The 27,931-nt window shown below is 39.5% G+C and overlaps 1 protein-coding gene across 1 annotated transcript; it reads left to right on the plus strand.

The window, feature by feature from the left end:
* The first annotated feature begins 11,396 nt into the window (after positions 1-11,396).
* On the plus strand, positions 11,397-23,440 carry LOC149781025 (heat shock 70 kDa protein 12B-like). The gene is made up of 5 exons (XM_089938158.1): positions 11,397-11,677; positions 16,822-17,177; positions 18,403-18,621; positions 19,404-19,539; positions 20,394-23,440. Exons 2-5 carry the CDS (start codon positions 16,878-16,880, stop codon positions 21,458-21,460), a joined length of 1,722 nt encoding a protein of 573 aa, XP_089794284.1. The 5' UTR covers positions 11,397-11,677; positions 16,822-16,877; the 3' UTR covers positions 21,461-23,440.
* Positions 23,441-27,931: the final 4,491 nt, after the last annotated feature.

Below are 27,931 nucleotides of genomic sequence, written 5' to 3' on the forward strand. Positions count from 1 at the left end.
GCCTCTCCTCGCATCAGCGACTGATATGCCATTGTTTACCATCAGTCTCCAGGTGCCTCGGTTCTCAGCCAGCTCTTCCCAGCCATCGGGTGAAATGTTGCATGCCTTCATGTCCCTCTTGCACACATCTTTGAAACGGAGTGAGGGGCGTCCGACTCTTCTCATGCCAGTGGCCAGCTGTCCATATAAGATGTCCTTTGGCAGCCTTCCATCCTCCATGCGTCGGACGTGACCCAGCCATCGAAGGCGGCGTTTAATTAGCAGGGAGTACATGCTGGGGGTACTTGCACGCTGCAGGATCTCGCTGTGTGGAACACGGTCTTGCCAGCTGATTTTCAGGATGCGTTTTAGGCACCGTATATGGAAGGAGTTGAGCCGGCGTTCTTGCCTCATGTAGGTACTCCACGTCTCACTTCCATATAGAAGGGTGCTGAGAACGCAGGCCTGGTAGACTCGGACCTTGGTGTGCTCTGTCAGCGCGTTGTTTTCCCAAACCCTCTTTGTTAATCGAGCCATGATGGTGTTTGCCTTTCCAAACCTTCTGTCCAGCTCCATATCAATCGAGAGAGTGTTGCTGATGGTTGACCCTAGGTAGGTAAAGTTGTTGACTGCTTCCAGGGTGACACCGTTGATTTTGATTGAAGGGGCAATGGTGGTATCTTGCACGCTGACATTTGTTTTTTCCAAGCTGATTGTGAGACCAAAGTGCGTGCAGGCAACAGCAAAACGGTCTCCCAGTCTCTGGAGGGCTTCCTCGGTGTGGGCCACAAGAGCTGCGTCATCTGCAAAAAGCATCTCCCTGATGAGCACAGCTCTCACTTTGGTCTTTGAGCGCAGTCGTGCCAGGTTGAACAGGCTCCCATCAGACCTGGTGTGTAGATATATGCCATCCGTGGACGTGTCGAAGGCGTAGGACAGGAGCAGGGAGAAGAAGATCCCAAAAAGTGTTGGTGCCAGCACGCAGCCCTGCTTCACACCACTGTTAATTGGGAAGGAAGTTGAGGATGATCCATCATACAGGACTGTTCCCTTCATATCTGCATGGAAAGAGATTATCATGCTGAGGAGTTTTGGGGGGCAACCGATCTTACTCAGAAGTTCAAAAAGGCCCTTCCTGCTGACCAAGTCAAAGGCCTTGGTGAGGTCGATGAACATCATGTAGAGTGGTTGACCTTGCTCTCTGCTCTTCTCTTGGAGTTGTCGTAGGGAGAAGATCATGTCTGTCGTCGACCTGCCTGCTCTGAAGCCGCACTGTGATTCCGGGTACACACGGTCTGCCAGCAGCTGCAGCCTGTTGAGTATGATGCGGGCGTACACTTTACCAACAATACTCAAGAGCGAGATCCCTCTGTAATTATTACAGTCACTGCGGTCGCCCTTGTTTTTGTAAAGGGTCACAATTGTGGCATCACGCATGTCTTGGGGGACTACTCCTTCCTCCCAGCAGCGACAAAGTAGCTCGTGCAGTGGTTTAATCAATGCTGGTTTTCCACGTTTGATAGCTTCGGGCGGGATGCTGTCACTACCTGGTGCTTTGTCGTTTGGAAGGCAGTCGATTGCTTTGCTGAGCTCCTCTAAGGTTGGCACTTTGTCGAGCTCTTCCATGGTGGGCAGATTCTTTATGCTGCTGAGGGCTGCATCAGTGACTGACGTTTCTCTGGAGTATAGTTCTGAGTAGTGCTCCACCCATCTGGCCATCTGTTGCCCACGGTCTGTGATCTTCTCTCCCGTCAGGGATTTCAGGGGAGCGACCCCTTTCACTGTAGGGCCTAGAGCCTTCTTGATGCCACTGTACATGCCTTGGATGTGTCCGGACTCGGCACTGCGCTGGATCCCTTCACACAGTTGTTGCCAGTACTCGTTCGCACACTGTCTAGCAATGCGTTGGGTGTTACTTCGGGCACTTCTGAGAGCAGCAAGCGTCCGTTCATTAGGGCATTTTTTGTAAGCTATGAAGGTTTTTCGTTTCTCCTCAATTTGTGGTTCCATCCTTGATAGGTGTGCATTGAACCAGTCCTGGCTGGGTCGTTCCTTCTTGCCAAATGTTGACATAGCTGTACTATAGATGGCACCCTACATGACGTTCCACTTGGCTGTAGCGTCATACTCAGGCAGGTCCTGGAGAGCCTTGTTCAGGGCAGACACATACTCCTCCACCTTGGCAGGGACTGACATCTGTGCAGTGTTTATGCGAGGACATCCTTTTGGTTTTGTGCGGTGTAGCACGTGTGGCTGTAGTCGCACTCTGCTGCTCACAAGGGCATGGTCGGAGTCACAGTCTGCACTGTGGTAGGTTCTGGTGGAGAGGACGCTGTTAAGGGCAGAGCGCGTGGTGATGACCAAGTCGAGTTGGTGCCAGTGATGAGATCTGGGGTGTTTCCATGACACTTTGTGTTGTGGCTTACACTTGAAGAAGGTGTTTGTGATGCACAGGCCATGGTAGGTGCATAGCTCCAGCAGTCTCTGGCCGTTTTCGTTGGTCTTTCCAGTGCCATGATATCCGAGGCAGGTAGGCCAGGACTCGTGGTCCGCACCTACTCTGGCATTAAAGTCGCCGAGGAGGAATAGTGGTTCATTTTTGGGGCATCCTTTGATCTGTTCGTCCAGCTGCCCATAGAACTGATCCTTCACGTCTTCTGATGACGTGAGGGTTGGGGCGTAGACACTGATGATGTTGACAGGACCTGAAGTAGTGGTGAGGCGTATGGACAAGAGACGCTCAGTGCCCCCTGTTGGAGGTTCAACCGAGGCCAGGAGATTGTTTTTGATGGCAAAGCCCACTCCGTGCTGACGGGGCTCCTCAGGTTCTCGACCCTTCCAGAAGAAGGTGTAGTTTTCCTCTCTGAGGGAGCCACTAGAGGGGAGCCTGGTTTCCTGGAGGGCAGCTATGCTGATATTTAGTCTGGTGAGTTCTCTATCGATGATGGCCGTCTTTCTGGTGTCGTCCACTTCTCTGAGGTCGTCGGAGATGCCTGTACACATGGTGCGCACATTCCAGCTTGCAAATCGAAGAGCTGGAGTCTTCTTTATTGGTTTCTTGTTTCTTTTGTCTGGTGTGGAATTACCGTCTGCTTGTCATGCTGAACAACACACTGAGCTCCAGACACCCACTGGAGCAGGCAGACGATGGCGGGTCAACACCTTATTGACCGGGGGCTGCCCGGCTTGAGGCGGGCGATAGTTGGCCAGTGGGACACGATGATCCCTCCCACCGTCAAAGCTGACCCGTGGCGCCCCTTCCCTACGCCAATCGGGTGGGACTTATAACCCGTAAACTGTCAGCTTCCGTGTTGTTTCCTCACTCAGTAGCGAGACTGGAGTGTCCTCTCCAGGGCGCAAGCCTGGGCGTGGAATATGGAGATCCTGGGCTGCCCAGACGTCAGGATCCCCCTCTCGTCCTTGCTGGTGGGGTCCAAAGGAATGCTGAGCATGACATTTGGCACCAGTTTGGATGCAGGAGCTGCCGGAAGGAGGTCGTAGTCGACCCCCAGCCGCCTTAGGGGCTCCACTCCTGATTTTCTGTCTGGGTTTACTCCCGTAGCCTTTCCTTCTCCCGAAGATATCCACAAGGCAGTGGAGCCATAATCCAATGGATGGGACTTGGTTGGTTTTGAATCAGAGTTTCCTTCTCCTAGATGAACTGCCTGACAAGGCTAACGAGCTTCATCTGCCCGGGTTTGGGGTCAGAGTTTCCCTTCTCTTAGACTGGTTGCCTGCCAAGGCTAATGAGCCCAGTCTGCCCACCCAGTTATACCGCCGGGTACTCGGTCGCGCCACATAGCAGGCTCTGTTAAAACAGGGGGCACCGCGTGAAGGTGCTGCTGTGGACACAATAGTGTAGGAGAGGCCATATGCAAGTAACCTCCTGCTCCGCAGAGCGAGACAGTGGTCCTGCGGCGATCACTACACCTGGGAAGGAGAGGCTATGACAGACGCTTCACTTTCCTTTGGCAAGCGGGACGTCAGGCCCAGGCCAGGCATTTTTTTACGTGTCATAAATAAATAATGCCACAAAACTACACTATTACATTCAAAAGCTTTCAGAGAGATGATATACATAAGACATACACAGTTCACAAATTATACATTAAAATAAATACAGGATTATGATAGTGCTTATATGCTAGCAAATCTGGACGGAATGAAAGTTTAGCCAAAGGTAGTACTGTCACAAAATGACATTCAAGAGAATGAAAATGTTGATTTGGAACATAAAATCTTATTCTGCAATGCTTTAAACATATGCAGATTACATTGAATTAATTATTACCAGAATAAATTGCATATTTGATCTGAGTAAATTTACACAATTTTTATTCCTCTAAATGTACAGTACAACTTTACGATCTTGTAAATTTTACAAAGTCAACCTGCCATAATTCAAATAAAGGAACGACAACAAATTTAGACACCAAAGTCGAATTTAAAACAGTCCATGACTCATTATATGAAATAGCTGTTCTAGAATCAGTCACGGGGATGAAAAAAATTGACTAAATCTGAAATCATATAGAGAAATTTGTAAGGATTGAAGAAACTTGGCAAATTGTTGAAAATAAAATCAGTCACAGGGATGAAAAAAAAATTGACTAAATCTGAAATCATACAGAGAAATTTTTTAAGGATTGAGGAAACTTGGCAAATTGTTGAAAATAATGTATGTGGTTTACACGATCCTGATGTTGAAATGTCGATATCACGAACAGACGATTTAAAAATCACAATATACTCTCTGGATATTTGTATTTCATCATCAATGACTCACTCGGAGACTTTGAGTGGAAGACAAAAGATTGGTGTTTGAGACATCTTTCATACGATCCATATAGTCAGGTCGCTTGAACAAATATTAGTCAACCATGGGAAACAAATTAACGTGATAAAAGAAAATAGAATACGTTAAATTAAAAGAATTAGGTAAATACTTCCGATACAATACGTTCTATATAACTCACCCGTATGACTGGCAGTAGGCCGATATAGCTAATTTGACAACAATGGCTACAACTACAATGACAGCTATACTATCTTTATTCTCAAAATACGGGTTGATTTAAAGGGGATATGTTTTATGAACATGAGTTATCTATATGCGACAAACAAGATGACATTTACAAAGTTGAAGATATAATGAAGATGAAAAGAATGATAAGTAAAAAGTACGTACTGGTAAAAATGAAATGAGATGATGAATTATTAACAACGTGGGAATCAGTTTAAAGTATTATACCTTTTTAAAAATGCTGTGTGAAAAACATCTCTCCTCGAGAGATGAAGTACCACCAGTTAACATCTACATTATTTTGACGCAATACGTAAACAGTAGACTCAAGCAGCATACAAGTATCGACTTTTTGAAGGATAAAGAGTTTTTAGAATGTGACTGATGCGGGGGGGGGGGACGATGTGGTTGAAACGAAAGGAATTAAAACATGCCTTATATTTTAAATTCCAGTAGGAAACATAAAGTACAACGAAAAATATTAAAACACGATTACGCAACCGACATGGGAATAGTGTTCACACCACGTGGATTAGGTAAGCTAGATTAGTTGATATGGAAATAGTTTTCGCACCACTTGGATTAGGTAAGCAAGATCATTTGACATGGGAATAGTTTTCACACCACTTGGATTAAGTAAAATCAGTTGATATTGGAATAGTTTTCACACCACTTGGATTAGGTAAGCAAAATCAGTTGACATGGGAATAGTTTTCACACCACTGGATTAAGTAAAATCAGTTGACATGGGAATAGTTTTCAAACCACTTGGATTAAGTAAAATCAGTTGATATGGGAATAGTTTTCACACCACTTGGATTAAGTAAAATCAGTTGACAAGAAAAGAAAAACAAACAATTTCTTGTTAGTGTATCTATGTGGAAATAATGGACATAGGTAGGTTTACCCAAAGAGGCAGACACTCTACTACTTTGATAGACCCCGTGGACTTGCCTTTGACGGATTCGTAAGAAACCACGGAGCCTTATCTTGGAACATGACCGAGTGGTTTGACTCCACGTCTAATGTGATTGTACTTCCATCAATGGATATGCGATTTTAAAACAAAATAGTGTATGCAGTTCCTTACCCTTCGTCTTCCGTTTAGATGAATACCGTAAGTATGTTAACTCACCTACTATGTGTTTATAACAGATGCAGTGTTGTGTATTGAAGCTCGTGTTGAAAATACACTGAATTACTTCTCCTTATGAGCGTGACCTAACCATCTTATTTGTCCTATGATTTTTAATTTTGCTCGTAATGTTTTCATTACGTAATATAGCAATCAAAACAAAACAAAAATGAACTTTTTTAAAAATAAATATTGGTCAGGCAACCGGTCAACAACACTACTTGTATGAACACTCTAGATTTGTACATATTTAAGCACCTACATCGAAAGATAAGAGTGACAGACCTAGTGACATGTATAATGAAAAATGTGTTTGTTCCAAACGATTCCTTCCTTAAGAGTGAGGTTGATAGGATGGGAATATGTGATCACCGCTAAAAGTCTTATTATCGATACCGTATAAAACCAGCATTATTACAACCACTGATACCAACTTTACCTATCGACCATTACCTCTCCATAACTTTACTGACATATGCGTATTTGACCTAACTTCGTAACGGATATCTAATCCCAGACCAAACCCAATTCCATAAAACTAATGTCTACACGTCACCAGAACCCGCATCCTCCAGGGCGAAAACAATAGTGGTTAAGTAATGAGATAACAGCTTGCACATGCGCGCATGGCCTATGGGCTAATAATACACCCATAAAGCCATAACACTGGTAGAAAACTGTTTATTTGTTAATTCAAACGTGAGAAAGGGAGGTGCGTGTGTGTGTGTGTGTGTGTGTGTGTATTTTTAACGTAGATTTTTGTTTAGATTGTCATATTGTTGCGCTGTCTGCAGTGTGACAGTTTTGTAGTGATGATGTAGCATGACGTACCACCAAGTCACATTATCCTGACACCAAGCCGAACAGTCCTAACACAAACATCTTAATGCTGAGAGTATAGCGAGGCGCCCGTTAGTATCATTTTTATAAGTCTTTGGTATGACTCGGCCGGGGCTCGAACCCGCGACCTCCCGCATCCGTGGCTGACGCTCCAACCACTAGGCAATCGGAACGGTGAAAAAGTGATTTAAGATTTTATTTAGAAATAAGTTCCCAGTTGAACGGGAGTGGGGTGGGAACGTGTCTGAACCTACCAGCGTGAATTTAAGTTTCCATGAAATAGAAAACATTTTATTCTACGTAGGGCCACGAAAATTGGCCTAAAAGAAAATCACAGTATAATACGCGGATATCAACAAGATAAACACTGTAATTTCACGGAGAACTTTTTAATTGTCTAGTACCTTCAAAATATATATGCAGTCAAATTTATTAAATTTATTTACAGTCCGGTTTTAGTGAAATTATTCGAGTGGCCAGTTTGATACTTCGTAAACATATTCCCATCTATTCCTTTGGCTTTGATTATAATGGAATCAAGCAGGTTGGAATTTCCAATTAACTTATATTGAACCACATCGGCTATTTCTGCGAGACACTATGTCTCGGATGTATGTCGGTGACAAATGATACATTCTGTTCGCCAAAAACTTATCAAAAATGAAACTGCATTCGAAACGTCTCGGTTTGTCCTACTGATCATACTTACATTGTATGCACAAAAGCTTTGCGAATCATCATCTATTCGGACGACCTCGTTTAGGATTGACTGAGGAATTCCAAATGTACTTTTATCACTTGGCAGAAATAACTCGTGTGGTCCGAATACATTGTGGTTTAGAAAAGTGTGCTGATTTTCTAAAAGAATTAAAACGTTTTGAGCTTGAAATTTATTTATAATATTAGAAAATAAAGTTATCACATTAGAAAAGACGTTGCTACATAAATTAAATAAACGATCCCCCACCATTCATTCATTAGAGTTAATGAATTTTCGTTCAGTCTTGTCAAACAGGTGTTCGGCGACATGTTTGTTTTGAGCTTTTTGCTGTTAAACAAGGGGACTCACTGGTCTGCACCTAAAAATATGGCCTTGTACCAGAATTTCATATGCTATTTAGCCAGGAGGAGTTTAAATATAGGTTTTAAAAAGTGAATATCTTGCGCAGTTTTTAAAAATGTATTATGGAAAAAAAATTAAACGAATTTAGTAGCCAATAGATGCATCTCAAGCTATTTCGTGCTTTGTTTTCTTTATTTCAACCCCCCACCCCTCCCCACCAGTAGACTGGTTCGCCGGGTGTAAAATAGGGATCATATTCCTATAAAACCTTTTGCCTTACTTCCACATGAGCGAAAGGCCATTTCACGTTTTAAGGGAAGTAATTCTAGAATGTATCACGCTCTGTAAACTTGTTTCATTAAACTCAGAAAGGTTGCTTCCCTTATATATAACTAGGTTAGCAGCGGGTATGTGCTGATTCGAGTCAACGAAAAGAAACAGGAACTGTTTGAACGAGAGTTTTTGTATTTCATGAGTTTAAAGGTAGTGATTTGCATGTGTTTGAGAATCTGACTTGGTCTCTGATACAATGCTGTTATATGAATTTAATTTGCTTTTTTTTTGTTTTCTTTTCTCAGTGATTATAGTATGCAAATCTGTATTTTGCGCCTGACCTTGTCCAAAATCAAGTTAATTATCTATCTAACCAGTGACATTTATTTTGTAAACAATGTAATACTTTGCTAATATTTTTCTAACATCATATATTAAATGTTCAGATCATTATTAGCAGTTAACATGTTTACTTCGATTCGAGTTAAAGACACAGTCTTGATTCTGACCCTAGAGGCTTCCAGAATGGACTTCTTCTATAGTATTGTCAGAATAGGGCATACTATCTTGTTTATCTTAAAATTACTTATTCTTGCCTTAACATCTGAAGCAGAATCACTCCTCGGTTTTTGTTTTGGATAGATTAATTTATTCAAAATATTATTCACCGGAATTACAAAGTGCTCAATCATATTCTTGGACTGGAACACTAATTTTGGGATTATAGTGAATTCAGACAAGAACGTTTTGGATTAGATTCTTGTGATATATCAGAAGACTGTTAGCACATTATCACACTCATGGCCATTGGCAGATTAGCACTTTCGATACTTCAGGAACATCAACACATTCGATATCGGAATTTATTTGGAATGCTACTTGAATTCAGTTGGAATTTCATACATTGAGACACGTGTTAGAACTTTTAGGACATTTTGGTACTTAATTCACAATACTGTAAGTTCTTTTTAAATGTTCACTGTGTATTCAAAGGAAATAAATTATTTGCTGAAATTTACAAAACTTGTTGGTTTTCGCTCTTAATAATTGTTTAGTTTCAGACCTTAGATTCGCAACAATACACATACGTGTCTGAGAATTTGACTCGGTCAGTACAGATATGAGTTTGAGACCCAGTATCTGATACAATTCAGATATAATAATAATAATAATAATAATAATAATAATAATAATAATAATAATGAAGACTTTGTATAGCGCCTAATCTTTAGAAGCTCTAAGCGCTTTACAACATTAGACAACACCTATAAGATAAAAAACATATAATATTATTACAAAAACAAACACCATGACATTAGAAAAACATTAAAAAAACATTAAAAAACATGCTGAGAATATTTAAGGTAGGAAACATTATTAGGTTTTTAAGTTTGTTCTTGCAGTCGAAATAAGTGAATTTTGAGAGCCCTCTTGAATGTGATCACTGTGTCTTTGTGTTTAAGTTCAGTGGGCAATTCAATCCATGTTGCTGGGCCCTGGTATGCAAAGAACGCTGTCCATATGACTTTATTAGATATCAGATATGTATGACCAACTATTCAAATGCAAAAGTCCTCTAATCATCAAATTTTTGGGATATTTCTGACTTTGTTTTCCACCTAGAGCAGTCTGTCGTCACCACCAATTATTTTGCTTGTAGCTGTTAATTAACTTAATATCGTTATCACATTCAATCTACTTTTGTTGTTGTTTTTATTTTATTTTTTATTTGCTCTCTAAATCACTTTATTCTGGATAAAATCAGGTCTCCACACTTTTACGAGCAGATATGATGGACACCAGTATCAGACCATGTTCTGGTGATCTGACGGACACCAGTATCAGACTATGTTCTGGTGATCTGACGGACACCAGTATCAGACTATGTTCTGGTGATCTGACGGACACCAGTATCAGACCATGTTCTGGTGATCTGACAGACACCAGTATCAGACCATGTTCTGGTGATCTGACGGACACCAGTATCAGACCATGTTCTGGAGATTTGACGGACACCAGTATCAGTTTATGTTCTAGTGATATGACGGACACCAGTATCAGACCATATTCTAGAGATGTGACGGACACCAGTATCAGGCCATCTTCTAGAGATCTGACGGACACCAGTATCAGACCATATTCTAGAGACCTGACGGACACCAGAATCAGTTCATATTCTAGAGATCTGACGGACACCAGTATCAGGCCATCTTCTAGAGATCTGACGGACACCAGTATCGACAATATTCTAGAGATCTGACGGACACCAGTATTAGTTCATATTCTAGAGATCTGACGGGCACCAGTATCAGACCATATTTTAGAAATCTGACGGACACAGTATCAGGCCATCTTCTAGAGATCTGACGTATGAATATGGTAACCTACTAATGTGGGGCAGAAACTTAGGTTGAGAGACATTTTCGGTTTATTGAGATTTTTCAGCGTGAAATAAGTTTTTCTAAGCGTTTATGTGTGTGTGTGTGTGTCTGTGAGAGAGAGAGAGAGAGAGAGAGAGAGAGAGAGAGAGCACAAGAAGGACCAAAGGACAGTGATATGACCATTACTTCCAAGAGAATGAATGGAAATTACCGTATACTACATAACAGACTCTTCGGTAAATCGTGGAATTAAAAAGTTACATATTTGACAGATGCAGGTTTTTTGAGATGTGGAAAATTAAATAAAGATCGTACATTCTGTAAACGAAAATAAATAAAATCTCTAGAACGGGTATAACTTACCTCTTTGTGTTTTTCTTGTCTGTCTGAACGTACTGATCTCTTAAAAATAAAACCCGGGAGCCGCTGAAGCTCAGCTGGTACAGCGTCTGACACGTGATCCATTAGTCGCAGGTTCGACACCCGCCTAGGCCAACCCGGGTCAACTGTCGCAGTGTGTGCTCGGGACAGGTATTTAACTCCCATTTCCTATGCATCACACATCCAGTATTGTGTTACCGAGCTGTTCAAACTATCTCCTCCCCCCCCCCCGCTTTGTATTGCCGATCGAAGATTACTTCAAGATACCTTTACATGTTTTGTATTTGTTATTCAGTCTATTTGATCCGTAGAAGGAAGTAATCTAACAACTATATTACTCGGGTGTAACTAACGGAATCTCGAGGACAATATTTATAGGAAGGACCTGAATCAATGATCGGGTAAAAAAATTCAAAGGACACACTGAATTGTCATGTGAAATTTGAATTTGTACGGAGGGTGATTTTCTACATGTTCCTTTTACAATGGACACACCATTTAAAGCTTTCCTGCAGTTAGCTTGTTCGATCAGTTTTGCTGATTCCCATACGCGTGGGCTATTTGGATTCAACAACAACTCATAAGTTTCGTGACTAAAGAAGGTACGGGTCACAGTTATTTCCATGTCTAAGTAGTCGTAAATCGTAAAATGGAAGACACATTAACATTAGTTGATTCACTTATAATTTAATGTGAAGTTCTCTCTCTCTCTCTCTCTCTCTCTCTCTCTCTCGTTTAATTTCTCCGGTACTACTTCCACGGTCGTAAAGGTTATTTTGTTTTTCAAAACAGTCTTGGACTGCTGCCATTTATGCTATGTTGTTACAGGTACATAACAGGCCACAAGTACATAAAATAGAATCTGTCTGGTAGACCTAGATTGGATAACAAAAATCGGCCTTTGATCAACCGTCTCTAGTAGTTACGGCGTGTAAATAGGCATATACAGTGTCATTAGGATCTCAGATAGTATTACATATAGACACTGTGTTAGTGAGAAATGCCGTTTTATCTGACAAATGATGTTAACCGAAATATTCAACTTTTTAGTAAAGATTATATGAAGGATAGAGTCGTCTCATAGTAACTGTCACGGTTTGCAGGCTTGAATCAAGTATAAAACATGTTAACTGATTCATTAATTAGAAACTAACTTGATTGTTCCCCCCCCCCCCCTTTATGTTCGAATCAAGTACATTTGGACGCTTACATGTATCATTTCTTTTTTGGGGGTGGGTGCGTAAACAAATAGGTGATACGTCTGTGGTGGGGGAAAGTCCTTTCAAACACCCCCGTAAGCTCCTTTATTTTAAGAGCTTTGAAGGCATAATTCTAATCATCTAAATATTGCAAAAGACTCACTCTTAGAAAATCATCTGCTTGTTTCGCGCTCAATGGTGGGGATTGTGGTGGGGGCAGCCCAGGTTGTTGTTGTGTAAAATGATTACATTAAATGTGCGAAAATCACTAAAAACAGGTGAAGATGGTCACATGGTTTCCTTTCATCCAAAAGTAATCGCAAAGTCAAAAATAGTGCCTAAAATAAATTGAAACGAAGATTGAGAAATTAAACAACAGAATATTGACCGACGAGGCGACACTTGACTATCACGTGACCAATTCAGGTGATAAACACAAATACTAGATTTTCACCTGGTGATTTAAACTGTCTTGACTTACAAGAGCTAAAATAGGATCAGCTATTTCCTTCCTTATTTCTGTATAATCTGAGATTATCTCTTAAATGTATATTGATTATGCCTCTGACAGGTAAATTAAAATTTGATTTGTCTTGAAGTTTTGTTTGTCGGGGCCAAATTAGGCAAACACCGTAATTCAAATGTGTAAAGAATATATGTACTGTCGTCTTGACTGGATATAACACATAACGCATTGCACACTTGTTAAAAGGCATACCAAATCGAACAAGTACATAGCGTGCATGTGTTAAATCATATGTACGATCGCGGGCATGTGTATTTTTAAGTTTAAAATATCTTATCTTTGTGATCATCGTCTTCCTCATATGAATCGCGTGCAATATCTTGAAGTTATGCCGGTTTGAACTTGTGTATGATAAACAGAGACAGTCCAATAGGTGACTGACATGCAGCCTAAATGCCCGGCAATCTTCCAGTGCGCATGTGAACCACGTGATGTCTCTTAAATTTACCAGTGATAGCATTGGTCGGCTGCTCATAGGCATCCACACGTGTTAGGTTTTGACTGGCAACATACAGTGATACATCAATTTATGCAGCGACTTTGGCCAGCATCAAGAGGACCTCTATCATGGCTTCATCAAGAAGGCTTTCGACAAGGTATGGCATGCAGGGAACCATGCGGATATTGCAAAACTAATCAGCACCATAGAAAACCTGAATGGCAAGGCGACTAGAGCAGTTCTCGTCAATGGCAACAGAGGAGATTGGTTCAGAACCACAGTCAGAGTCCGACGGGTGTCTCCTCTCACCACTCTTCAACGTCTACCTTGATATGATCCTGATTGATGCCTTGGAAAACCATGAGGGCAGAACAATGACCAACATGCGCTTCGCTGATGATTTCGATGGCTTAGCAGGAGAACAAGAACTGGAAAACTTAGTGAACCGTCTCAGTTAAGCAGGCCCGACTCTAGGATGTGCGGTGCCCAAGGCAGCATGCTTGGCCCAAGGCAGCAAAAGCGATGAGTGGGGCCCCAAGCAAAATTATTCCTGAAAGCGCCTTGCCTTAGGGCCAGGCCTGCAGTCAAGCATCAATAAGGTATGGAATGGAGCTCAGCGCTAAAAAGGCCAAGCTAAACACAAACAACTCGAGTGGCATCCAAAAGGAAATATGAGTGATTGGACAGAAGCTGGACACAGTGACAAGATTCAAATACCTAGGTGCTATCGTCTCTGATGAAAATTCCAAACTAGTCCGAGTTTCCTCTGGCCCTTGCCACCCCATTTGTGACATTTGGACATTTATATTGGGGTGTAGGGTCAGAGTCCATTCTCTATCGAAAGTTGGAATTCACCGACACCATTTGTGTCGGCGTGGGATAGCCGCTTACTAGCCGGCCCAGCAAACTGATGGGATTAAAGACATGACTAGTGCTGTGCTCACAATTTCTGAGAAAACAAATCATATTCATATCAGTTTCGCTCAAGTATATCTCGATGAAAGGTCGATCAAGTTTGCTGGGCCGGCTAGTAAGCGGCTACCCCATTCCAACTTTTTGATAGGGAATGTACTCTGACCCTACACCCCAAAAATAAATATCCAAATATAAAAAATGGGGTGCCAAGGGTCAGAGGAAACTCGGACTCGTTCCAAACCGGAGGTTCTTTCCAGGATAGCGCTGACAGCAACTGCACTTGCCAGGCTTATTTCGATGAGAGCAACATTACGCTTGCGTCCAAGATCAAGCTTATGCGCTCCTTCGACAGTTCCATATTCCTGTACGCATCTGAGACATGGACCCCGACAGCGGAACTACAGAGAAGATCCATGCCTTAGAGATGAGATGTTTTCGATGGATCCTGAACATATCATACTTAGACGACTTCTCTAATGAGGTTGTGTGCATTATTATCCAAAGTGCAATTGGACCTTGTGAAGGTCTGCTCACCACTGTAAAGAGTGCAAATTAAGATTGCTTGGTCACGTCTCACGCTCATCTGGCCTGTCAAAAACAATCCTACAGGACACAGTGAGAGGGAAGAGAAAACGAGGAAGACAGAAGAGATGAGAGGGTAACATGAAAGAGTGGACTGACATGGACTTCACGAAGTGCCAAAGTCATCGGTGGCGCCCCTACGACCAGCCAGGTTATGGGAGAAATGATGACTGATGATGATGTGGCCAACCGTACAGTTAAATGCAGATCCTGGCAGATTAACATCTGATGGCAGCCAATCGCATTTTGCGCTTTTACTGCCAAGTGAACGGAGTAGCACCTGTGTGATAAATCCTCCAAAGTTTGTACAGACACAAATTTTAACAGCAAAATAAAACGTGTCAGTAAAATTAGATAATAGTACATTTAAAACTAAGTTTAAAACTGTGTCGACTCATAGTGGTCTTGATATTCAACATTCTGAGAAAACTGAATTTTATTGGTATTCAAGGACATCAACCTGACTGTAGATCGCAATAGTTCTCGCCAACACCAGTCAAAACAAATCAAAGTAAAAAGTAATCTTGTCCATATTATATTTGGTAATTTTGGTAATTCTGGTAATTTTGGTAACTCTTGCAATATTTTGCAATACTGGAAAAGGGTCTTTCTGCTTAAGTATGATAAAAAGGAATTACTTTTAAAAGACTCTTCGACACGTAAGACAAGACATGTTATTTGCGTTTCTGTTTTCGTTTGTTTTCAGAGTTATTTATGGAGCTGCACTGAAGCATGAACATTGACCTTAAACTTCTGTTTTATTTTATTCATTTGTTGACTCAGGACTAAATACATTTGAAGGTCAAAGGAACACTTGATAAGCGAAAACACGTGGATCAAATGAAAACATTTTTTATTTCTCTCGCAAATATATTTGGCAATGAGGATTTATAAACTATTCATTTCAAGTCAGCTGCATGAGCAGTTCACAACATTCTCCATTACGCAAACTTCTGATTACTAGAAGTGGTATGAAAAGGTTTGACCTTGTCGGGACGATGTTTGACCTTGTCGGGACGATGTATGACCTTGTCAGGTCGATGGATCTTACGGTTTATCTTTATGGCATTCTTGAACCTCGAAAGCTTAGGCGTTCCGGAAGAGTGAATGATACGCGCTTGGAACTATCACTGTTTAACCGTACAGGGCCTCTAGAGTTTCAGCTTCCAGGGCTGTTGTTGTCTGATTGCGTTATCAAATTTCTTTAATTGAATTTGAGTCTCAGTGTGAAAGTGTTCTGGTAGAAGACTGTGTCGAATATTGAGTTTCAGCAATCTCTTACATAAGAAATTAAATATGTGTGAACTTTAGAAATTCAACCAACATACGCTGGATAAAAAGTTGTTCGAAAACTCGTCATACGTGTCCAGAGCTGTAGTTTATGATATTTGGCACTCTAATTAGATAATTCTCATTCTTCGGTCAAGTCTCTTCAATACTACAATTTTTAAAATACATTTTGGGCAGTTTTGGTTTTGATCAGAACTTTTGAGACCCTTAACTCCAATAAGACCAGCTAAATACAAGGATATGTGTTGTGTTGCTGATAAAGCATACTGAATACCATGATATGTGTTGTATTTTTGATCCAACCTACTGAATACATTGGTATATGATGTAATCTTGATCCAGCCCCACTGAATAATATGATATGTGTTGTATTCGTGATCCAATCTACTGGATATTATATGTATTGTATTTTCTTTTAATCCAATCTACTGAAAATTATGATGTGTTGTATTTTTTATCCAAACGCTAAATGCCATAATATGTGTTGTATTTTTTTATCCAACCTACTTAATACCGTATGTGTTTTATTCGTGATCCAACCTACTGAATACTATATGTTGTATTCTTGATCCAATCTACTGAATATCTATCATACGTGTTGTATTTTTTCCAACCTATTAAATACCATAATATGTGTTGCATTCTTGATCCAACCTACATAATAATATATTCTGTGTTGCATTTTTGATCCAGTCCGCTGAATACTGTGATTTGTGTTGCGTTCCTGGTAAAACGTGCTGAATACCATGATTTGTGAATCTTGGCTGCATCACTTTTTTATATAAAATTTTGCAGACCGAGGAACACTTGCAGAGTTTGCAGAATTTGTGTCTAAACTGTCACGATGAATCATGGCATATGAAAAGAACAAACTAGTTGTCGCCGCCATTGACTTCGGGACCACTTATACCGGTTATGCCTTCTCCTTAAAGAGCGATCCGATGCGGATCTACCAGAACGAATGGTATGCTACATCAACTGAAGCCTACAGCATCTTTGCCAAGGCCCCAACCACAGTTCTCTTCCGTCCCGATGGAACCTTCCACTCTTTTGGCTTCGAGGCGGAGGACGAATTCTTCATGTTGAATGAGTCCGAGAAGAAAGCATGGTACTACTTTCACGAGTTTAAGATGAAGCTTTACTCCACAAAGGTGTGTATATATTTATACTCCACACAGGTGTGTAGATATTCGTACTCAACACAGGTGTGTAGATGTTTATACCGAACAAAACTTATAAAATTGTCTTTGTTTCTTTCTTCTGTTTCTAATATCTCAGATGAATTTCTTTCGTCACTTAAACCATTTAAGTCTATTGTTGTCATTTAAATGTGTGCCACACGACCGTGGCAGAACTTTAATAATATGGAAATATCATAAGTGATAGCAATCATCTGTAGTTATTTAACCGTCTCTCAAGCTCAGAATTTTATTTTAGATGCAGAAGTTTGAATTTGTGCAGCAAGTCGTACAGTAAGAACTGAATTATATATGCACAGAACGTTGTATTACTCGAATAATTAACGCAAAAATGAAAACGTATATTTTGGGCAATGACACTGAATCTGGGGTTTAAATCTAACAAAAATAATATCGTTCTATGGTTTTATACGACAGACCCAATTCAAACATCATACTATTTTAAAGCATCACGCTCAAACTCGACATGAATCTCAGCGATGTTCATTATAAGCGATGTCGATAATTAGCAATGTCCATTATAACGAGACTTATCATTTCATTACTTTATCAAATTGTGTGTGATAGCCTGTCAATCGATTCAAACACATTCGATCATCTATAGCGGTCAATGTAACGGTCATTTGGATACCACTAGCACGGATAATTTGGCAGCAATGTCAGCTTACAGACTGAAAAGCAACATTGCAGTCGGAAATTTTAATGGAACATTATTTTGTGGCCCGTTGACATGCTTAATAAAACTCGTTGCTTTGGTTGCCTTTTAAGATTGAGGCGTGATTGTCAGGCTTGCAAGCAGTTTTCTGTTTATCAATAAACCTGGATGCTTCAAAACAATTCAAATTACAAACCACGTCTCATAATTAGGCAAACAAAGATGATGTATTTACTAAGGAAAAAATCAAACTTTTGTTGCCGGAAATTTCTCCACAAAAAAGAAACCAAAAAATTATTCGGATCAATTTTTGCTATTTTAAAATTGGATTGATCGCAGGATTGACCGAGATGTTACGAATGAATTTTTTTTTAATTGTTTGTAAGATCACGATCATTCCTTGTTTCGTAAGTAGCTGAAGTAGTCCGAATGGCAGCTATCGACATACATTCAGGTATCATCCATATGACAGATCTAAAAGTTGCTATTTAGATGTAAATCTCTGTTAATGTATTTCTCCAGAACTTGAATAGGAACAGCTTGATAGAAGAGTTTCTGGGAAAGTCAATGCCCGCCATTCATGTATTTGCCGAGTCCATAAGGTACCTTAAGGACCAGCTGGAAGAAGCCCTGCAAGTGAAGGGAATAACTGTCAACATGAAGGACATACTCTGGGTGGTAACCGTTCCCGCAATCTGGTCTGACTCCGCCAAACAGTTAATGAGAGAGGCTGCCAACAGGGTACACTAATTTCTGTTCGTCCATTCTTCTATCAGTCTGTCATTTCCACACATCTTTCTTTTTTTTTCTGTGTGTAAAAATTGCAAAACAGTTAATTTTGTGGGCATCAGGGATATGCTACTGTCTGCATGACACGTTTTTCATGTCCCTCTTTCTGTGTCTCGTGCCATCTTTCTCCCTTACTGCCAAGAGAGCTAAACAAATGTAAGAACAAAAGTTCTAACATTTGTTTAGCTCGCCTGGCAGTAAGGCCAACTGAACTTATTTTACGACCCTGCATCTATCACCAGTCCGTCAGCAATTGCTTGTTACCTGTCAGTAAACCATATTTCCTAACCGATATTGATCAAATTTGGCATATAAAATTATCTCTTCAACATCTCGGGCAAGCTGAGTAATGAGCGAGATCCAGGAATATCAAAGTGATGATCTCACATCTGATAGTTTGGCCATGTTACCACTCTAGAGGTATTTCTTCTAGTCCAATTTCAATCAAACTCAGAACATAGGTACACAGTGAACTTGATTTCGGACAAGGTTATGTACTAAATACAAATGAATATAACACATCATTAATAGGAAAAGCCAATAAATAATATAAATAAACTATACATAAAGGTGTGATGCTCATATTTAATGACGGTGTTTCAATTTAGCCAGGAAGGCATTTACATATGTGCGGAGTTTGCTCTCTTTTCAAGCAAAGGAATCTTGACTTATTTAATTCTTACACATGATGATGTGTGTTCAGTTATCTTAAAAAAAGTTAATTTTTCCTATAGGCTGGTATACACAATGAGGATCTTGTCTTGGCATTGGAACCGGAAGCAGCCTCGATCTGGTGCAAAGAAGACCCCGGAATGAACCTACAAAACTATTTCCAACCTGGGCGGAAATACGTGTTATTGGACATTGGAGGTGAGCAAGTTCGAAGTCGGTATATTTATTAACATATTAAGTGATTTCTGATTTCCAGAGAATTTAACATAATATTACAGTTTTAAAGAATTTGAATTAAGCGCCAGAATAAGAACAGTTTAAGTCTATATTTGTGAATGTATGGGATTAATATGCGTGTGATATTCCCTCCATGTCCGATAAAAAACAAAAACAACAAGTAAATTACACTTTTTAATATTCCCAAATGCTAAAATGTACCAAGTGGTCGTAGTCAATGAAGTGACGGGTGAGTTGAAATGTATGAAATCAAACTAGTATGGGAATTTACCATTTTGAAACCATAATTACTGCTGTATAGGACAGTTGCGGTAAATCCTTTGCTACCGACATGGTTGTTTTTGATCTGTTCACTTCATAAGGTTACACTCACATCCACATCCAAAGCATTTTGTCAGTGTGTATATGATGGTTGGTGGTAGTGGTGTGTGTGTGTGTGTGTGTGTGTGTGTGTGTGTGTGAGAGACAGAGACAGAGACAGGGAGAGAGAGAGAAGAAAGCTTAACAATTTATATTGTAAAATATTACAAACTTCATTGATAGCTACCACATTTTAAGCCAAAATTATATCAATTAACCGAATACTTCAGCCGTATCAGGGTTGGAGGTTGGAGTGGCTTCTTAAATCCCACCCACCCACCCCTTGGAAATTCACTGAAAAAATTTATGGGTCCCCCTGGGAAATCCCACTGTTTCCCGGTGGAGCAGTCCGACACTTAAACGTATTGGTTACCACTATATAATACAACTCCGGGGGTAGGGGTAGGTGACCAGTATGCAAAGTTAATCATTGATCTCGTTTCGATCACTTACAGGAGGCACAACCGACATCTCTGCCCACGAAGTGTTGGAGGACAATTCGTTACGCGAGATTCATCGTGCCACCGGGGATGCCCTCGGAGGAATCAACGTGGATACGAAATTCAAACATTTTATGACCTTACTCTTCGGTAGGGATGTTTTCACTCGTTTCTTGATGCAGCACAACAACGACTATCTGGAATTTATTCGAAATTTCAGAATCAAGAAAAAGACAATATCACCTTCACGGGAGAGGTTTTCGATCAGACTGCCGGCCACGCTGGGAGAGATAGTCCTGGAGTTGAAAGGCTGTGATATCAATACGCTTATTTTACAATCCAAGTTCTCTAAAGTAGCGTCCTATTCAAGTGACAAGTTGAAAATAGACCACGCAAAAATGAAGGAATTTTTCGATGACACGATTCGTGGTATAATTCAATGCATACAAAGAGTCTTCAGTACGCCCGCCGTATCACCGGTTGACACGATGTTAGTTGTAGGTGGCTTTTCAGGAAGTTTGTTATTTCAGGACAACTTGAGGACCAACTTTCCCGACGTCAAAATTGTCATTCCAAAGGATGGTGAAATGGCGATTTTAAAGGGCGCTGTGCTGCTGGGCTACAAACCCCATATAATTTCGGAAAGGATCTCGCGGTACACGTATGGTGTCAGTTACAACATTCCTTTCATTGAAGGAGAGCATCCAGAGACACTGATGATTTTTGCGGGAGGAGAGAAAAGGTGTCATCTACTTTTTGAGAAAATCATTCAAATAAATCAGTCTGTCAGGAGTGGATCGACTGTCATCTTTTACAGATGTACTAATGTAATGAATGACAACGAGAAGCAAAAGGCTTTATCGACTAAAGTATTTTCCTCCACTCTAGAGGACCCGATTTACTGTACTGACGAGGAAACGAAACAGATAGGGGAGATAATTCGATCACCACCAGAGGGCGGTTGGCCTGACGTTGTGGAATCTAGAATAGATATCACTGCTGGGGAGTCCGAATTTCGAGTAAAGGTTTTTGAGGTTTCCACTGGAAGAGAGTTTGAGTCGAAATTTAATTTCCTGCAATAAGTCTGTTTGAATGTAACTCTAGTCCCTGAATTTGATTAGAGGGCGACTGCACGACATCCTCCCTGGAATAAAATCAATCCGAATATTAAGCTTTTTTTTATTTTATTCCAACAAAACTTCAAGTGAATTTGTCGGTATTATTATTATGTTCTTAATAATATATTATCCCTTTGAATTCATTGAAGTATCTGTCATTGTGACATTCATTTTATTCAGGCAAATTTGTCAAGAATCTTAAACATTTTGATTGAATTTCATCATTTTCTGTTGGTATTCTGTGCGAAGGTGATGCGTATTCGTTTAGACTTAGTTTATTTGAACTTGAACATTGTGATCAAGAATAGGTAATCTGATTTTATAGCATACTGTTGTAATTACTTACAAGTTTCAGACGTTTTCACTCTTTATATTTACCACAGGCTGTTTTAGAAATGACCAAATTAAAAATGACCAGATTTCCTCGCATGTAAACGACATTTTATTTGGTTACAAAATCAAATGAATTATCATTTTTTGGTAAATGTTTCTGTTGTGTTGGCGCTCCTTACAACACTGAATTATAGAAAGAAAACTAAAATAGATAACGAAAATATGCCAGTAAAGAAAAAAGAAGGAAGCACACCAGCACCACTTCCACCAAGAACAATGATTTACTTCATTCGACAATCTTTCCGTCAAATGGATTTACGTATATGGTGTTACAAGAAAATCACCATTAGTAGGTTTATTTATGCATTACAAAGTATTTTTTTTCTGTACGACATACGATTCTCCAGATTTCATGGATATTTTATAAATTAACTTCATCATTTCTGTCATTTTTTGCGAGTACTTTTAAAATTATGTTTCATTTTTAACCAAATATGCATTTGCAACTTCTCGGGCATTACCGTTACAGAAACTATAACTTGAATGTGTGGACGAGATCGTTGTGGAAAAATGGCGGCAATCCAGAAAGGCGGCCGTTATGAAGTACTTATTATTATCACTCGGTGACCATTGCAATTCCTGATCCACTTATTTTTAAGGGGCCCCGAGTGGCCGAGTGGTCTAAAGCACTCACCGTTCCGGATCACGGCCATCTCACCTCTGTCTGCGTGGGTTCGATTCCAAGGCTCAGCTAGCGTGGTTACGTGGGAAAGCCTGTCAGTAGTTTCTCGTGGATCGATGGTTCTTCCCTGGGTTTTCCAGGGTTCTTCCTCCACCAGTTATACTGGCCGCCATGTATAGCCTATCTTGTGCTGAAAAATGGCGTTAAACCCTAGAACAACAACAACTTATTTTTAATATCCAATCAGATGAAGCAATACATTTCTTGTACATGTTAGCAAAGGTATGCTTCTGTTTTGGTTCAGAAATATGATCCCTATAATTTGATAGGTGAATTAAAGTTTCAACGGAACATGTCTTCGGACCAATACCCATCCGATCTACCAGTTGCAAGCTCATTTCGAATGTGATCATATGGAACAACATGTAATAGTGGTTCATTTTACTTTTTTAAAAATATTTCTAATATGTAGATACATAACGTTTGTAAATGTTACATGCATTACAAGTATGTATGTATGTATGGATAGATGGATGGGTGCGTACGTGCGTGCGTGCATGTGTGCGTGCGTGTGTATGTGTGCGCTTCTGTGTGTAATTATTTATTTACAGGCAGACAAAGCGAACGGTCAATTAAAAGTGAGTATTTAAGCAAAGCGAGCTGACAATTAATGGTAACTGTACTTAGTACAGTGTAACATTTTTTTCTCGCGTAGTTTCTCCTTTACAAATACATATAGTGCGTGTGTGTGTTTTGGATTTTTAAGGTAGCTTTAACAATTTTTCAGTCATTGCTACTTCGTTTTTTTATATAAAAAGAATTGTATTTATCATGATAACATTGATTTTACTCTCTGGAGTATTGTGTTGAGCTTCATTTTGTTTGTTAAAATAAAATAATTATTTATTAGGAATAAAAAGAAGAATCAATTTTTGCCTATTTTTGTGTGCCTCTCTCTCTCTCTCTCTCTCTCTCTCTCTCTCTCTCTCTCTCAACTCTTGTCTTTAGAATATAGGACTTACATGAGATTAGACCAACCGGCTCTTGTCTACAGCCTTTAATCTCTCTCTCTCTCTCTCTCTCTCTCTCTCTCTCTCTCTCTCCACACAATGTTCAAATAAAATGAGGTGGGAAGGGTCAGCGGAAATATAACGTTGTGTAAATACATCTAATTGTATACAATTTGACTGTAATGCTGTAATTTAATTAGAATAATAATTGTAAATAAGACGCACAAACTTGCCATAATGTGGTATAGTCTCTTATTGCTAGGGTCAAGGGGAGTAGTCTTATTGTAAGAAATTGACGTGTCACAGTACCATCTGTTGCCATAATGTCATGCAACTTTCGTAATGCTAACTTGTAACGTGCTTGATGTTACATTATAATCATAATTGTAGAAGGTGCAATCTGTGTAACTTTTGATATATCATGTTTATGAATAGAATGTTATAACTGACACAGCATTTGCCATACGACAAACTACCTAATCAATCCAGTAGTTGACAAATTGCAAGATACAATGACGCAGAAGGAAAGTAAATACTTGCAAGAAACCATTTACAGCTTTCAACAATGAAGAATAGAAAATTCATGACTAGAATTATGAATATAGCTCTTGCATGCAGTCATTTACAATACTGCAGAAGGAATGTAGCACTTGCAAACTGCCACGTACAATCTGCATCAATGCACATACAATAAACATTGATAGAATTATGAAAGTAGCACGGGCAAGCAGCCATTTACAATAATGCATCAAGGTAGATTAGAAAATGCAAGCATATAATTATGGCGGTAATCCCCTTCCATATGTATTAACTATTAAAATCTCACTAGTAAAATGCCAGATTATAATGAAAGAAATTTGTATTGGTTATCTGGCAGTGAAAAACACATAGGTGTCAGATGTGCATTTAATGGGCCTCGGACACTCATCCAGTACCTGTAATTTGCAATGATTTACACGTGGTTCTCAATATGCCTGGCAATCGGTCCACTGGCAACAAATGATTGATTTGCATTGATTAATTGATCTATTGTGTGGTAAAAATGAATCTTACGAACACGGAATTAAAAGGTAATTAACAATTCAACAACAGTTTAATACATTTTATATATGAGTCTATTATCGTAATCTATATACCCTATGTATGATTGTATGTCTGTATGTCCGTCTGTCTGCATGGATGCATGCTTATCTGTCCGTCTGTCTACCTGCATGAATGCATGCATGCTTATCTGTCTGTCTTTCTGTGTCTGTGTTTGTCTGTATGTCTGTATGTCTGTCTGTATGCATGCATGTATGTATGTATGTATGTATGTATGTATGTATGTATGTATGTATGTATGTATGTATGTATGTATGTATGGATGCATGCATGCATGCATGCATGCACGCACGCACGCACGCACGCACGCACGTCTGTATGTATGTATGTATGTATGTATGTATGTATGTATGTACTTCGCTGTGCAGATGCTTGGATGAAGAAAATGGCAGTTGTACACAGAAATATCACAAACTTTGTCATCTTGGCTATAAAAAACGGTCTGATACGCAATCTCACTGAAATTATTAATGGCTTTTCAACAGACAATATTAATGTAATATTTTATATCAGTTAAGAAAATTAAAATAATTTTTTTATATTTTATATTAATTATGACAATATGATTTTTATATTTTATATCAATTAAGAATAATTACCATTCAGTACAACATCAATAAAATAAAAACTTCTGGACAATTTCATTATTATCATTATCATCACCATTGTTATCAGCATCAACAGTCTAAAACAAATACCAGCAGTGGTGCAAAAGATTCCACATTCACAGTACAGATTGTGTGTCGATTGCGTCATTTTGCCGATAATCTGTGCGCCTGATTTTATCTTATCTTGGTGCACTCCGCGGCTGATTGGTTTTATTGCCCGATCATCTATTGTGACTATTATGCGTTTTGTTTTTGTGTTTGTTCTTACAGATTGTCATTAACAGGAGCACAAATGAGTACGGTGTGCAGCGTATGAAGAAAGGGAGACAACTGTTATTGCCTTCTGTAAAGGATTACTTTTCTCATCAGCTAAATCATGCTTACAAAGAGCTCATATAAAACAATAGCCCTGCCTACACTACATTAGACTAGACAGGACTAAACTAGACTACTACACCACACCAAACTACACCACACAACACCACACCACACTACACCACAATATCTACACCACACAACCCTACACTAGACTACAATATCTACACCACACCACCATACACTGCACTACAATATCTACACCACACTACACTACATTACATTAAACCACACTATTTGTAAACATCACTACCTTACGCTACACCACACTACACTACACTACACTACAATATCTACACCACACTACACTACACTACAATATCTACACCACACTACATTACACTACACTGCGCAACAGTACACTACTCTATTTTACTACATTGTACTGCATTATATCACACTACAATAAATTACACTGCAGTACATTACACTGCACTGCACCACATCACACTACACTCGACTCGAGTATATTTAGTCTACATTAGACTCACATATACTACTACATCTTACGTCGCTTTGAAACAACACGGTTTGTATGGATTCTAAAACCGTCTCCCGATCGTGTGTGTGTGAGTGTGATCTGGATTTTTAACATAGCTTTAACACTTTTTCAGTCATATCGCTACAATGTTTGCAGGGTGGCAGTTTATAGTGATACATAGCACTGGGACATCATGCCGCAGACGTGTAGCATGATGTGCCACCCAGTCACATTATCCTGACACCAGGCCAACCAGTCCTAACACTAACCTCTCAATGCTGGGCGCCTAGCGAGGCAGCTGTTAGTACCATTTTTTAAAGTTTTTGGTATGACTCGGCCAGGGTTCGAACCTGTGACCTCCAGCATCGGAGGCGGACGCTCTAGCCACTAGGCCACCGGAGTGGTTCCTTCCGATCGTAACAGCGACGAACGTTACCACTTTGTACGCTGATTTTTCACAGCGAAAATCAGTATCGTTCCGTTTGAATTAAAGTTATGGTCCTTGGAGAGAATAATGGGACTATATTATTTTGACTGGATGCAGGGTAACCAATCAAAATTTAAAATCATCGATTTTGAACGACCTTTATGTAACCTTCAATACTGTACCTTTATTTGCCTGATATAATTCACATGTAATCTTCTTGACGGATATAATTCACATGTAACTTTCATGACTGTACATTTATATCTCTGATATAATTCACGTGTAACCTTCGCGACTGTACATTTATATCTCTGATATAATTCACAAAAGATGACTTCAGTGAGTGAACGCAGGGAATTCCCTTTTTCTCCCAGTACATCTACAAGACTTATTCACTTGGAAATGACACTATTATGGAAAGTAACGACATAAAGCCACACAAAATTCATGGAAACAAAAGCCACACACAATTCACGGAAATAAAACAAATCAGGTACACATATTAGCGGTGGGTACAAAAAGTAACATGAAAGATGATTCTGAAACTGTCTAAAAGTTGGGAAACAATCAAGACACAAGCATGTCTACAAAATTGTAAGTTACGTTGTATAAGATATCACAAATTATTCCATCAACCATTTTAAGCTTTTGAAATTTTAATCTGATATCAAAAGAATTGAAATTGGCCCGCCATACGCATTATTGAACAGCTAAAGGAAAAACTGATCAGAGGGCAGGACTTTGGCAAAATTTCTCTCCGGCCTATATATTCGGCTTATATATTCTATGTATGTATGTATGTATGTATGTATGTATGTATGTATGTATGTATGTATGTATGTATGTGTGTGTGTGTGTGTGTGTGTGTGTGTGTGTGTGTGTGTGTGTGTGTGTGTGTGCGTGCAGGTAGGTAGGTATTCTGCTATTAACCTACCAGGATATATGCAGATTCATTAATATATTTCATTTGATAAATATATGGGGCTGTAATGCCTTAATAAAAAAGTAATGGCGTACTATTTTCATTGAAAAACTAGGAAGTAGGATAAACTTCTAAAGTTGTCAATTTGATAAAATTAATAAAATTAAACAAACTCAACGAAGAAATAATTTTTAATATCCCAACAGTTACCCAATTAATTAATTAATTACAGTTCTTTGCTATCTTTGACGTTGTTGTTTAATAATTCAATAATTTCAGTTATTTTGCTATTCACAACAATTTCATCATCGCCGTTAATAACTTCAAAAGTCAAAAGCCTGGAGAAATAATAGATTTTGTTTTAAATGAAGAAAAAATATAAGACGTGTAAAAATTAGTTGTTTTACTACAAAATATGAATTAGATCATTCACATCAGTACAAATATATCACAGACCAACAAAATCATATTGTGCTAACACTCATGCCTAAGGCAC

The sequence above is a fragment of the Sinohyriopsis cumingii genome, chromosome 16, assembly GCF_028554795.1.
Source record: "Sinohyriopsis cumingii isolate HCF-2022 chromosome 16, ASM2855479v2, whole genome shotgun sequence".
Taxonomy (NCBI): domain Eukaryota; kingdom Metazoa; phylum Mollusca; class Bivalvia; order Unionida; family Unionidae; genus Sinohyriopsis; species Sinohyriopsis cumingii.

Bases quoted from the DNA above. Each gene is read 5' to 3' on its own strand.
- LOC149781025 (XM_089938158.1), top strand. From the start codon at position 16,878: ATGGCATATGAAAAGAACAAACTAGTTGTCGCCGCCATTGACTTCGGG. The intron at 17,178-18,402 runs GTGTGTATATAT...GTATTTCTCCAG, and splicing joins TGAAGCTTTACTCCACAAAG to AACTTGAATAGGAACAGCTT. The intron at 19,540-20,393 runs GTGAGCAAGTTC...GATCACTTACAG, and splicing joins CGTGTTATTGGACATTGGAG to GAGGCACAACCGACATCTCT.